This window comes from Orycteropus afer, unplaced genomic scaffold, assembly GCF_000298275.1.
Source record: "Orycteropus afer afer isolate SDZICR_OR568_19922 unplaced genomic scaffold, OryAfe1.0 scaffold00085, whole genome shotgun sequence".
Taxonomy (NCBI): domain Eukaryota; kingdom Metazoa; phylum Chordata; class Mammalia; order Tubulidentata; family Orycteropodidae; genus Orycteropus; species Orycteropus afer.
This window is the reverse complement of record NW_006921672.1, coordinates 8,308,104-8,322,697: the sequence shown is the minus strand read 5'-3', so window position 1 is coordinate 8,322,697 and position 14,594 is coordinate 8,308,104. Positions and strand designations below refer to the sequence as shown.

At 38.9% G+C, this 14,594-nt stretch overlaps 2 protein-coding genes across 2 annotated transcripts in view; one reads left to right on the top strand and one right to left on the bottom strand.

The window, feature by feature from the left end:
- The window catches only part of ZPBP2 (zona pellucida binding protein 2), a 9,984-nt gene extending 3,745 nt beyond the window's left edge, over positions 1-6,239 (bottom strand). Inside the window, exons 1-6 of the mRNA XM_042781123.1 lie at positions 6,188-6,239; positions 5,977-6,042; positions 4,512-4,637; positions 3,493-3,654; positions 1,004-1,222; positions 355-437 (exon numbers count right to left, since the gene is read on the bottom strand). Of these exons, the coding sequence (XP_042637057.1) occupies positions 355-437; positions 1,004-1,222; positions 3,493-3,654; positions 4,512-4,637; positions 5,977-6,042; positions 6,188-6,239 (708 nt within the window). The remainder of the gene's footprint in view (positions 1-354; positions 438-1,003; positions 1,223-3,492; positions 3,655-4,511; positions 4,638-5,976; positions 6,043-6,187) is intronic.
- Positions 6,238-14,594, top strand: part of IKZF3 (IKAROS family zinc finger 3) — an 84,104-nt gene continuing 75,747 nt past the window's right edge. The window contains exons 1-3 of the mRNA XM_042781106.1: positions 6,238-6,266; positions 6,331-6,501; positions 11,108-11,292. Of these exons, the coding sequence (XP_042637040.1) occupies positions 6,238-6,266; positions 6,331-6,501; positions 11,108-11,292 (385 nt within the window). The remainder of the gene's footprint in view (positions 6,267-6,330; positions 6,502-11,107; positions 11,293-14,594) is intronic.

Sequence of the window (14,594 nt, the reverse complement as noted above, 5' to 3'; positions counted from 1 at the left end):
GAGCTTGATGTCCCCTGTGACTATGGTCCGAAGCCCACAGGTTCAACTACTCGGTCCCTCTGGGGAGCTGGCTTGTGACCAAGCAGTGACCACAGCCTTGCCCCTTGTCAGCTCTACTATACACCTGGGAATTCTGATCATTCACATAAACTTGTAGGACCATTGTCTGCCAACCCTATAAAAAACAACTTAAATCTACTTGCTTAGAAAGATCTTTATTATTGATGTTTATAACTTGTAGAAATAGTTTTAAGGTTTTTTTTTCTTTTTAAAAAATAAACTGAAGTATTAATAAAAAGTTTTAAATTCCATTATTGAGTATTCAAATACTTCCCCTTACACTGAAATTCTTACCTGGAGGACATTTTGGTTAGTGATATCTTCACAGTCAACAGACTGGTTGCATGCAGCTTTCCACCCTGGTGCAAAAGGATTAACTGGAAAAGGAAAAAAAAATGGCAGGTTCAGAAAGACATTCTAAGATGTTCTAAACATTTTAATAAAGTTGTAAACTCTGAGTTCAGTATGTAAGTGTGCATGTATTTATCTAACTCTGGTAATGAAGTTAAGGTATACAACTTGAATAATTTATACATTATGATTTCACTCCATCTGGGGGCTAAGGGAAGTAACTACAACACTTTAAGATAAATAGAAATAAATTGTTTGGTTCCTCCCTCTTACTAAGCTTTAAGAAATACAACTTAAAATTGTATAAGAAATTAAAAGTGAAATATTAGCTGCATAGTCAAAAACTATTTTCTATAAAATGATGTTGACTCCTAAAAGATAAGCAACAATATATTGTATCTGAAAGTAAATAATGTGTTAATTTTTAAAAGCATAACCAGGCTAAGACAAATAATGTATTTTAGTGTTTAACAAACATTTCAGGTCTACTACATGAAAGATCTCTCACATTAATATGGTAATTAATTTTGTAATCTATGATGGTTCAAAACTACACTTATAAAATTAAAAAAATATTTAAAAATATTTTTACCTTGAAAGGCTATAAATAGCTCATGTATGAGGCCATGTTTTGGAATTTTAACAAAATGACATTTATATGATGGTTCTATGACATGGCATGTCAAATCAGAGATTAAATTATCCAAGATTTTCTTCAGCACTCTAAAAAGCAGGTCATTGTACCTTCCTACACAAGACTTTGTGGTAAAACGTACAGCCATTTGATATGAATAATCAGGCTCCCGATAGGCTTCAAAAAACAAGACGAGATTAAGAGTAATTGAGCTTAGCATAATTTCTCCTACTAATTTTCAACTAACACATAATATTAAATCTCACCAATCTTGCTAGTCAGTATAGAAACCTTAACTTATGTAATAAAATGTTTTATCAGTTTATCTCTACAAACACATATACAATTAGTAACTTAAATGAAAAATATTATTTTCATCTGATACATTATCTACTCAGACAAGACAGGAAATGGCTTCTGTAGGCTGGCTATACAGGTAACAGTGTCCAAAAAAAAAAAAAAATTGGGGGGGGTTATTAATTTGCAGAAAATGTCATTGCTGTCACCAAAATTATAGTGAAAATATCATTGATTTGATTTAAAAAAAAAACTGTGATTTGGGTGATAGTTTACAGAGTAAATTCATTTTCCATACCATTTTGTTTCATGACATTGACTGCAATTCCCCACAAGATAACAGCTCTCTTCCCACTTCCTCCCCGTAGTTACCTCTTCTGTGTCCTTTCCCCCATGCACTACCACCCCGCCCCCAGCTATCTTCCTTTGCAAACAATGCCCTTCAGTTCTCCCATAATCCATCACTAGAAGGAGTGTATCCACCTGATGCAAATGTTCACCCCTGGCTTTTGTTTGGCTGGAAGCCACAGGAGTGAGTTCAGTTCTAGACCTGAAGAGTATCTAGGGGTCATAAGTTCTAGACCTGAAGAGCATCTAGGGGTCATAGTCTCGGGGGTCTCCCCAGGCTCTATCAGACCAGCAAACCTGGTCTTTTTTTTTTTTTTCATGATTTTGGTCCACATTGTTCTGCCACTCTATGCAGGATCTCCTGCCCCGATCCTCAAGTGGTTGACAGTGGTAACCGAGCACCATCTAGATCTTCCTATCTCATGGTCACATAGGCTAAGGATTGCATGGTCTACTAGTCCCTTGGATTGTTTCCATGCTCTTTCGTTTTCTTCATTCTTCTTTGCTCTGGACAAGGAGAGACCCATCGTTGCATATAGATGGCCACTTGCAAGCTTTAAAGACCCCAGCTGCTACTCACCAAAGTAGGATTTAGAACAATGTTTTTGTGTAGTATATTAAGCCAATTGAGCTTGAACTAATTTGCTTTTATGAAATTAAACAGGGCCTATTAAATATTGGAGGCCTGGTGGTGCAGTGGTTAATGCATTCAGCTGCCAACCATAAGGTCAGTGGTTTGAACCCACTCCACTCCTTGGAAGGAAGGTTGGGCAATCCTACTTCCGTAGTGATACTGCCTCGGAAACCCAAGGAGGGGTCGCTATGAGTCGGGAGCGACTCGACGGCAAATAACAACAACAACAGTCACTCTGCAGGAGAAAGATGAGGTAGCCTTAGAAACTCCTTGGGGCAGTTCTACTCTGTCCTGTAATGCCATTATGAAGTTGGCAACAACTTGATGGCAGTGGGTTTTTGGCTGGTAGTGAAAGTGGTTAAGCACTTGGCTGTTAACCAAAAGGTTGTCTGTTCAACCCACCAGCTGCTCCTTGGGAGAAAGAAGTGGCAGTCCGCTTCCATAAAGATTACAGCCTTGGCAATCCTATGAGGCAGTTCTTCTCTGTCCTATAGGGTCATTATGAGTTAGAATCAACTTGGCTGCAATGGTTTGAGATTTTTGGTTTTATTAAACATTAGTTTTTTAATTACATAGCAAAACTATAATAAAGTAGAACATGCTTGCATACCTAGACACAGGAAGTAGAGGGCTGAAAAAGGATTATTTAGGACACACTATCTTCATGTCAAGGAGCCCTGGTGGTACAGTGGTTAAGCACTTGGCTGCCAACCAAAGGTTGGTGGTTTGAACCCACCAGCCACTCCACGGGAGAAAGATGTGTCAATCTATTTTGTAAAGATTACAGCTTTGGAAACCCTATGGAGCATTTCTACTCTGTCCTATAAGGTCACTACGAGTTGGAATTGACTCAAAGGCAATGGGTTTGTTTTTATTTATTTATTTTAATATCAATTTAAGAGTTTGACTGATCAAATACACCCAAAATACTCTATAAGTCATAATAATTTTATATAACAGACTCATTCTCACTAAATGAGGAAATGATGTAATTTTATATATTTTCACTGTTACAAAATAAAATAATGTATAATCACATTATATAACAAAATTAAATTAAGAAATACACTTCTCATCATTTTTCCCAGATACACTCTTGATTAGTTCTTTGGATACATTTAACCCTGATCCAAACTAAATTCAACCATTAAAATGTTTATATTCTTACCAAACATTATAAATTCATATCTCTTCTTTATAGTCTTTTCTTCTTGAGTTTCCGCTTGGACAGATTGATAAGAAAAAGTACATGTGTAAGGTCCAGACAAAGACTCCAGAAAATCTTTTACCATCAGCTTTCCTGTGTCAGTTATATTTATTCGATTGCTTCCTGAACAGAAATATTGTAAACTACTTGGTTATTTAAAATATAACAATTCAAATATTATTTCGTAAACATGGGATTATAACATAATACAAAAAAAATGGACAATTTTAACTCAAAATATGTAACAATATTTTAATTCTGTCATACTACTCTATGGAAAACCACATGAGATAAGTACACTTTTGAGAGATATACTAGTTTTCTTTAATTCATTTATTTTGACATCTACTTTTGACTGTTTATGTCAGAAATTCAGGAAATTAGATTACACTGCATGGTACTCACCAACCCACTGCCACTGAGTTGATTCTAACTCATAGGAACCCTATAGGACAGAGTTGAACTGCCCCACAGGGTTTCCAAGGCTGTCTGTTTTTACAGGAGCAGAATGGCTCATCTTTCTCCCAAGGAGTGGCTGGTGGGTTTGCACTGTCAACCTTCTGTTTAGTAGGTAAATGCTATCACCACTGTATCACTAAGGCTCCTATCACTGCCCATTAATAGTACTATAAAATTTCTTCACATGACAGAAATAATAATGCTTACATTCCAAGACACTAGTCTAACATCATGAAAAATTACTTATTAGATACCTCATCTACTATTACAGGTGCTACAAGCATAAATTATAGGTTTTTATAAAAACACTGAACTAATACAGCTCTGGGAAATAGGCAAAAATGATCACATTTGTTTTTGTCTCAAAACAGAGTAAGGGGCAAAGATACAACATGATTTGTCTAAGCCTGAAACAAGTGAAACTTCAGTTAAAATGAATTTTCAATTTGTTCTTTCCAATAAACTAAAGAGCTTAAAAGTTCAGCATTAAAAATGAAGATGATAAAAACAAAATAATTTACCCGTTAATTTCTTATCATTAGGTCCAATCCATAGATACGTGGGGTCCACTGTTTCTTTTTTAGCAAGTTTAAAATCCATACAGACAAGGACTGGACTATTTTGATGTAATTTTACATATATTTTCACTGTTACAAAATAAAATAATGTATAATCACATTATATAACAAAATTAAATTAAGAAATACACTTCTCATCATTTTTCCCAGATACACTCTTGATTAGTTCTTTGGATACTACTGTTTTAAAAATCAGCTCTATCATTATCATTTAGAATGACAGTCAAAAGTCATTTTTGCTCCTCATAGCAAGTTTGAAAAACTCTAGACTGCTAGAGAATCATGCTACTTTTCTTTTCACTGTGACATTATAGTTTTAATTTTGTTTATAAAAATATACATGATACATTTAGAAGTTCACTTTAATGTGGATTCAGAACGCACTCAAATCAATTTTTTGAAGGGTTGGTGGAAGGACCTCTGGAGGTGTAGTGCCTGAGACACTTGACTGCAACTAGAAGGCTGGCAGTTCAAACCCATCAGCCACTCCTTGGAAGCAAGATGGGCAATCTACTTCCATAGTGATACTGCCTCAGAAACCCAAGGAGGGGTCAGGATGGCACACAAGTGGAATCCATGTAAAGAGGATCAGAAAAGAATGTGGGCTTGTCGTTTGCAAAACTATTTTAAAGATGGCCATCGTCATCCCTCGGGGGAACTTGATATTTAACTATAAATTTCTTCTTTTCCAGTAATTATGTCTATATGGGGGCATAATAGAAGATTTTTAGTCATTTTCTACAATTACCTATATTCTATTACAGATTTGGTGGAAGCAGCAGGAGTGTGTTCAGAACCAATGCAGTCCAACAAGACACTAATTTCAAAGCCTACAGAATGCCAGACTGTGCATATAAGGACACCGTCCTACAATCTAGTAGGAAAGCAAACATAGAGGAAATACCAATCACGAAAAATGCTATGAACTGGCTCAACGTTATCTAAGAGCACAGCTGGGTGACGAACTTTCCTTGGGGAATGTGGGAAAGTTTCTTTCACTTAAATGATAAATGATATCTGACCAGAGCCTTAGAGGATAAGGAGGAATTCCTGCAGTTAATAAGGGGAGGGACAAGGGCGTTCCAGAGGACCTGCCAGCCCTGGAAATCACTCCTCTGAACTTGGCCTCGCATGCTGCAGAGCAATAATGAAACCTGGAAGTGAAGTGGCATCTGTGAAAAAGATCTGGAATAAATCCCAGCTCCTTAGGAGCTGTGCGGCTTTAGGCAAGGTGGTACAACTAAGGCGAAAGGTCGCTGTAAGGATGACACGAGGCAACTTCGTGAACCGCGGAGGGTACAGTAGCTGTTAAAAAAATGATCGCTCCCTTTCTCTTGGCGGGAAGGACCTTAGCAGGCACAGGGCACCCTTGGCTCTTCCGATGTGCATGTGAAGAGGTCCTTATTACCTGGGTGTTCTGGCGTGCCATAAATGAAGCCTTTCTTATTCTGTAAGGCAGAACGCTGCCATCCAGCTGCGGAGGAAAGAAACCACTGACATTTTAGGCAGAAGAGGAGCCCGGGCTCAGAGCTAGGCAGGGCAGGACAACGTAGAGGAAGCATGACGGGGAACCAAGGGAAGAATGGAGAGGGTTGGGGGTCGGGCGGGAGGAGCCCCACCTCTAGGGAGGTACCAGAGCACCGCGGAGAGTAGGACCCACGCTCGTATCATGGCTCAGGGGCTAGCGTTGCGGGAGGCGTCGAGGGGTGGGCGCCTTCCTACCTCAGCCCCGGCCCAACGCCTCCCCATTTCTCCTCCACAGAGCGAAGAAAACTGACCCGGTCAACCGCCCCTACCCGTCAGTAGCTACCGTGGAAGACGACGCGCTGGAGAGCGCATGCGTGCTCCGAGGGCTCGCGTGCAGGGAAGTGCACGCTGCGCAGGGCGGGCTTATGAGCGGGGGCGGGGCGCGGACGGGGCCGATGACCTCCAGGTGAGAGCGCGAGAAGCGAGTGCCCCGCCCCCTCGCGTTCACCAGACAGCGGTCGTGCTGCAGCTTCGCACCTCCCGCTTGGCGCCATTTTCCTGAGCCCTTGCCACTATGGTTTTGTGAGCCAGTTGTTAGTTGTCTGAGGGACAAACACAGGAAAGGAAGATAACACGAGGCTTCGCGTTTCAGGGACTTCGTTAGTCTAGGGGATAAAGGGATCTTCAAGAGGAGCACCGTGAGTCTCAAGTAGGGCGGTGGGCAAGGGGGATGTGATTACATCAGGCTGGAGGAGGGGAGAAGCTTGTGAGAATTTCCAGAATTGAAACAGAGATTCTTGCGTGGGATTTTCTATGCCTTTTTTTTACCCCCACATGAACTCTGTTTGAAACTCTGCCCGATATTTTTGGAACTCTCACACCCAATTTTTATCTAACAGTTATTCAACCCACAAAACCCAAAATCTCAAGAACCCCTAGTGCTCTAACAAGGCATCTCCAGGTCTTCCTACCTTAGAGGAACATTTAATCTTCATTTTCAACTTCAAAAATGAGACAATGTTGAAAGACTCCTATGCGAAATTATCTAGGGTTGTGAAGTAAGCTTGCTTGAAAAGATAGGCCCAATTGAGAGCTAAGACCCTAGGATTTGCTGTTCCTGTAGAGAAGGACGATTAGCTAAGATCAGAAAGCTCCAAGACATCATGCTCCTGTCTTTAGTGATTCTTTGGCTACTAGTTTGGTAGCCTAAAACTCCCAATGAATGAGTTGTCTCGTTCTTAGCAAAGGGACACCCTAAATCATCGTTTTGAGTAGGATGGTACGTAGAGAGCCTAAGGTTGAGACAGAGTGAAACCAGAATGATTATTTGGGGTGACATCAAGGATTTTCAGTTTTATTTGCTTTGACCCAAGTCTGTACTTGGACTATCTGAGGTGGTCCAGGAACAGCCCTTGTCAGTGATTTCATTTTCAGTCATTGTTAATTTTATCTATCTGGCATAAGCTTCCAAAGGGGATTCGGTGAGTCAGATTCATCCATCGTGGGCTACTGTGTCTAGGTTCATGGTTTAGTTTCAACTGTTCTTAAGGGAACATATAATGAAGACAAATTTAGGCAATATCTTCCTTTCTCTTAAAAGCTTGTCATTCCAGTGTTACTCAGAGTACATTATATGTTCACAATGTGTTTAATTAGCTTCCTAGTTATTATAAGTAATTAATCTTTGTAAATCCTGTGTAATAAACTTCAAATCCTATGAGAAAAGACTTGACCAAATGAGTGGTAGTTGTGGAAAGTAGAGCTCCTGTGTTACCCATCCACTTTTTAAAAATAAACTGTTTTAGAACATTTTTAGATTTACAGAAAAATCTCAAGAGTACAGAGAGTTCTCATAAACCCCACATGCAGTTTTCCCTGTTATTGACATCTTACATTAGTATGGTACATTTTTCACATTAATGAACCAATATTGATACATTATTATTAACTAAAGTCCATACTTTTTTCTTTAATCTTTACCTAATGTCCTTTTTTCTGTTCCATAATCCCACTCAGGACACCACATTACATTTAGTCATCATGTCTCCTAGGCTTCTCTTGACTGTGACAGTTTCATGACCATGACAATTTTTGGTAATACTGGTCAGGTATTTTGTAGAATGCCTCTCCTGGAATTTGTGTGGCTTTTTCTCATGATTAGACTGGGATTATGGGTTTTTTGGGAAGAAGACCATAGAGGCAAAGTGCCATTCATATCATAACATATCAAGGGTATATGAACTAGAAACATGTTATCACTGTTAATGTTAACATTAATCACCTGGCTCAGGTAGTATTTATCAGGTTTTCCACATAAAATTGCTCTCCCCACCTCACCCCCCTTTTCATGCTGTGTTGTTGTGTTGTTGTTGTGTGCCGTCGAGTCGACCCCGACTCATAGCGACCCCTCCTTGGGTTTCCAAGGCAGTATCACTACAGAAGTAGGATTGCCCAACCTTCCTTCCGAGGAGTGGCTGGTGGGTTTGAACCGCCAGCCTTCTGGTTAGTACTCAAGTGCTTTAGCCACTATGCTACCAGAGCTCCCACTCTTTGGAAATAAGTCACTATGTGTGGTCCACACTTAAGGAGGGGGACGGTTATTCTACCTCCTTGAGGGTGGAGCACATAAATATTTTACCTGTCTACTTTTTGTCATATCTCCTTATGCATCACTGTCTGGAGTCTAAAATACTCAAGAGTGAAGTAAGTTTTTACAGAGTAGTAGCATATTCCACTCTTATTTAAGTATATTTACAAAGAACATTGTAATGGAAGATAGATAATAAAAGTCCTTTACAACTTTTTAATAACCAAATAACTCTTCATCCTCACATAATCCCTGTGAAAATTTACAGTTCCTCTTCTGCTACTTTTGATGTGCTATTTTTGCTTTTAGAAACAAACAACAAATTTCCCCTTTCAGTACTAAAATTAGACTTAATGTTTAGTTTTTCTCCAAAATAGATATTATCCTGTAGAACTCCATCCCAAACAAGCTATGGAGATGCCACTGTGTTGCTGTGATCTTAAAGCCAAAGCAAGCTATTCACTCATTTAAAAGATGTTATGTTGATCTCCTATATACCAAGGCATTATTTAAAATAAACTAGTTTATTAAAAATAAATTATTTATGTAAGTCATAAATTACAATATGCATTTATAAGTGTTTCCTTCTTCTGATATGATCTGCTGTACACAAAATCCCATCCTTAAGTGTCCAATATATTTGCATATGCTACCATTTTCTAACAAGGATGGCAGTGACCTTTTTAAGAATCACTCATATGCTGTCCACCGTTACAGACTGAATATTTTTATCACCTGAGCAATGTCCCTTAGACCTTGCTGTGATGAAAAATTCTGCGTTTGAAAACCGTTCTGTGGTCACTTCCCCTCTGTGCAGTGTAATGTGTGCTTTACTTCTATAAGATGTAGAGGATGTTGGAAAAAGATGTTGGCTGGTACATGTCTATATACTAAGATCTTTGAGTTATTTTTACTATCTTAGCATTGTGGGAGTCCCCCCCCCCAGCTCTGCTTTCTTTACTTACTTTTCTGATCTGGCATATGTATTTTTGTAAGCTGTCTCAGATCTTATTTGGAAGAAGGCAGAGTAGTAGAAAATAAACATACATAAATAGAATGAGTAGTCTTTTGTGAGTAATAGTGAATAACCCAAGCAGTTCCCAGAAGGGAAAACAAAAGTGAGCCAATTGCTTCCTAAAATGAAAAAGTTGAGAAACAATAGAAGACAGACACAGAGTAATCCCTCACAGACATCCCAACACTATGGGAGAGAGATCCAGTAGAGCTACTACCTCAGGACCATAGTACTGGGGTATACCAGACTCAATTGGCACAACAAAATACATAAAAGCGTTGTTCCACATCCTACATTGGGGAGTAGTGACTGGGGTCTTAAAAGCTTTCAAGCAGCCATCTAGGATGCAGCTAATGGTCTCCCAGCATTGGAAGTGAAGAAGAATGCACACACACACACACACATACACACACAAAAAAACCCAACAAGGGCATTTAGAAGCAATTAACCCTAGGACAAGATGGCCCTCAAGACCAGAACCAGAACCGAATGGTGTCCAGCTACAAATGCCAACCACTCAGGAAAGGATCAAATCTGGAGATCCTGGATAGAGTGAGAGGGAAAACGTGGAACAAAATCCAAAAACTCAATAATGACCAGAATTACTGGTCAGATGAAGTCTGGTGAGACTCCCAATACTATGGCCCTGAAATACATTCGGCACCTGGAATAAAACTCACCCCCAGGGGCGGGCTCTCAACCCAATGGTTAGCAAGATGTACCACTCAACCCAGGATGCTGCACCCACACACTCAATGGTAATACATCTCCTGAAACAATAAACAATGGGACACCAAAGGACCAACATTCAAACTGAGGAAATGCAGGACAAACAGGAGTGCATAATTATGAGGGACACACGGGGAGTGTTGCAGGTTAGGGAGGGGACGAGACTGGGTTAGGGTTGGACATGGGGAATGAAACTGAATGTATGCCTGACTTTGAATGTAAAACAAGCTCTTAAAATTAAAAAATAAAATAAAATGAAAAAGTTGAGTTGATAAAAGTGCCAAAATCCTTTTGAACTGTGTTAGAGTCTTCTGAAAATCTGGACAAGACCATTTATCATGTGAAATGAAAAACTCTGGAAGAGAACAAACAACATGAAATAGTACTTAGGATAATGCAGTGAGTTCTCACTGATTGTATTCATTGCTATCATCCCCGAATCTAGACAAAAACGGAAAGTTCTAGATCTTGCTTTGATATAAGACAAGCCTCTTCGAACTTGCTTGTAAATAAGTGATCCAGACTCCCCTCCCCCACCTCCCCATGTGATAATATTACTATCTTCCATTATCCTTCTAAAATAGACATCGTGAGACACTTTACTGGTGTACTATATCCATTCTATCGGGATTCTCGGGTTTGACATTTAAAAGGGGGCTAGAGGCACGGAACCTCAGCCCCGCGGTGAGTAAGTGTCCTTTAAAGCCTCTGCCAGCCAGCGCCGCTCTAACCCCGCGCTAGGGCGGGTCGCCGGCTCCTGCCCGGTTCAATCTGCGCCGACGCGGCGGCTGGATCCCGGGGACTCCCCGCGCCGGGAATCTCCCGCCAGCTGCGCGCAGCGTCCCGGCGACGGCAGGAGCACGTGGAGTGGCCCGGGAGCCAGAGCAGCAGCTGCAGCCCAGCCCAGCCCGGCGGCGACATGGAAGGTGAGCCTCCAGTACGCTTGGAAGGGGTCTTTGAAAAGCTCGGCAGGCGCACGGAGCAGAGAGAGTTCTTTCTGAATCTCGGTTTTGCTTCTATTTATTTCTTTTTGTCAGAAGTAAATACCAGGTATTTCAGAGGGCAAAACTTGTTGGTTCTCACATAGCTCGCATTTGCACCCTCCATCCTCACTCTAACTTTGGAAAGTAATAACTTCTCCCCGGTTTTATTTCTTTGAGGTTGTCAAACATGAGGGTCAACCCTAACTCTGCAGTGGAAGAGCGCTTATGGGGAGTCCTTGAAATGGCAGCAAACCTGGGGTGCAAGAACGAATTCTTTTGGGTGTTTGTTTTCGCGGCCTCAGTGTCCACTGGAATGAGGCTAATCTGAGTTACGTGTTTTGAATGAAGGGTGACTACTCTTTTTCCCCTAAGGGTCAATAGGGAAAGGTACATTTTAAAGTGGGTAGCACTGCAAGTTCCCTTGGAACTCAGTCTAATGACGTTCTTTCCCCGAGGCAAAAATCTGGCTCATATTAGGAGTTTCATTTGAATTAATTTTGAAAGTCATAAAACCATCTTTGATTCTCAGAAAATTTGAGTATGTATTTCCTTGGGATAACTAAAATTTCACACTGGTGGTGTGAACTCTTCAGTAGTCGTTTCAGCAAGTAAAAATCTTGAAGACTGGCAGATGCATCTCAAGTTGGGAGAGGTAGTGGTATTTAGGAAATCAGAATTTGTGTGAAAAATACTCATTCTATTAATAAATTAGATAATAATACTAATCGACTAATTAATATGCTAAGTTTGAAAAATAGTATGGGTGAATATCATTAATATTTTCTTCATTGTGATTGAAGGATCTCTTGTTGCCAAGGAACCTGGATCTTTGGTAGCTTTAGTTACAGAGTACAGTATAAAAAATTTTAAAAATATGATTAAATATTTTGAGAGACTTGATAAATACGGTAAGGCTTTTGCTTCACAGTATAATTGAGTGAAATACTGTAGTTTTAAATCTTCAGTTTGTACGTCGGTATGCTTATAAATATTTTTACCACCTTGGCCTATATAACACTTTTTTCCCTAAGTAAAATGACAAGTGATAAGACAATGAACTGTATGCGCTTGTTAAATAAGAACTTTAAATTGACTATTATTGAGTGATGCTTCAAGTATTTTCTCACATGAAAAACTCTTATGCTTTTCATTTAAAAAAAAAATCAGGGTTTAAGAAATAACTATTAAAAATTTGTGCTTTGAACATTTTATGGAGTGTAATTTTTAACGTGAAGATTTCATTGGCCAAGAACAGGAAAAAAAAATTAAGTTTCTATACACTATGAAAGATAGAATTTTTAACAAAAACTTCTCATACTTTACTATTACAAATCAATTGATGAATTTGTTTTTGTGAAGTTATAAATAAATATTCCAACATTATCTTTTCCTAATTTAACCATATCACTTCTCAAGAATAATGTACAGAATCATGTCCATCCATGGAAATTGGAGTGTTTCTGTGTAAATGTTAACACTACCAAATGCCTTCATTTAATGTGAAATAAACATATTATTAACTAAGTAACATAATTTAGGATACTAATCTCCTAACAAATTTTTAGATAATCCTGGATGAGGATTCCTTGACTTAGAAAGAAATGAAAACTTGGGCACAATTTAATGCAGAATTAGACTTTATAAATGGAAAGAGTGTAGATAGTACGATGATCAGTCGTGAGTTTTGACGATTAGATTAGATTCAAAAATCCATAGAGATAGATGGTACATAGTATGTTTAATGCAGAGATTCCAGTTCAGCTATTCTAATGTTAGGTCCTTGAGGACAGAGTATTTAATATAATAAAATATCTCGTTTATTATAACCACACAAAATTGATGGATCTGGCTCATTTATTTGATATTAAAAATATTTTTAAATGATCTTGATGTTTTGGTCTCAATCTAGAATAATTAGAAATTTGGTTTATATTGTACCTCTCTTGGCAATGCAAGAAAGTTAAAATATGTTATGGAATACATTTGTTTTATTCCTAATTTGTGGTTCAAGTTAATATGCTAGTTTATGGTGAAATGTGAGCCTATCTAGTCAGGCATTCCTTAAACATATAAAGTCATTTGTTTTCATTCATTCATCTTTTCAGACATTATTGAGATTTTTGTATGTGTGAAATTGTTAGATGAAATAGGCTTTTGAAATAGGAATCTTGCAGGGCTTCAAACCATTTCTTCCTGATTCAGTCATGGCTGATGCAGCGAAACCAGAATGGATCCAAATTTGTAAAATGTGGGAGTAATAACTGGAACAGGAAAAAATATAGGTCAACACTCTGCGTGTGCGTTGCATAGCAACCAATCTCTTTAGCAGTGGCCCAGCTCAAAGATAGTGGCCAAGTGCATCCCTTTAAATATGTGTTGCTCTCCGCAGTCCTGGCAATAATCCAGTCTCCTGCATCAGGCTCCGGAAGAGACTCTTTTGAGTCTTCCATTCCAGGACTCGGACCCGCAAATGCTCCCATTCTGGTTTGGTAAACGCACATTTACAAATTTAAATCTGTTCTAATTTATGCTTTAGCCATGACTGAACTAGCTAGAACTGATTGGAAGCCCTGAAATCTTCTCATGCAAAGGTGAAGAGTTAATGCACATAATAAGTCAGAAGCTGTAACTTTTTCTTTTCTCATAATTTGTAACCCTAAATATTTTTGATCCAAAGAGTCGTGTATTGCCAAATTTTATTATTTGTGCTCTAATAGTATCTCTTTTGTCTGGTATGGTTAGGAAATGAGGTGGTTCACAAATATGAATTTCACAGACAATAGCAGATTCCTCAGTTCATGTAAAACCTTTTCATTTGAACATTATTGGATAAGTATCATCCTAAGTATATTTATTACACAGCCCCCTGCTTTATAAACAAAGAATATATGAGATAACTTTATTTTGATGACCCTTGGTCACTATTCTGACTATCAGGTAATATATTGTTCTATAATATATTCTCATAGAAGGGTTTGAACTGTATAGAGCTGCATGTCCCAGTACTAAATATTCCCAGATTGTTGCGCAGTTTTTGTCTCCTTCTTAATGTGAACTTCTGCTTCTCACCACATGGACTCTGTGGTAGCCGTTTTTCATTTTTAGGTCCCTTATGCTCTGGATTGTTGAGATCAACAAAGGTGGAGCCTCCAGCTGGGGGAGTGTTTTGGTTACCCAGTACGGCTGTGACGAGAATATACCACATATGTGGAAAGCTTGAACAAACAAGAGTTTATTCTCTTACA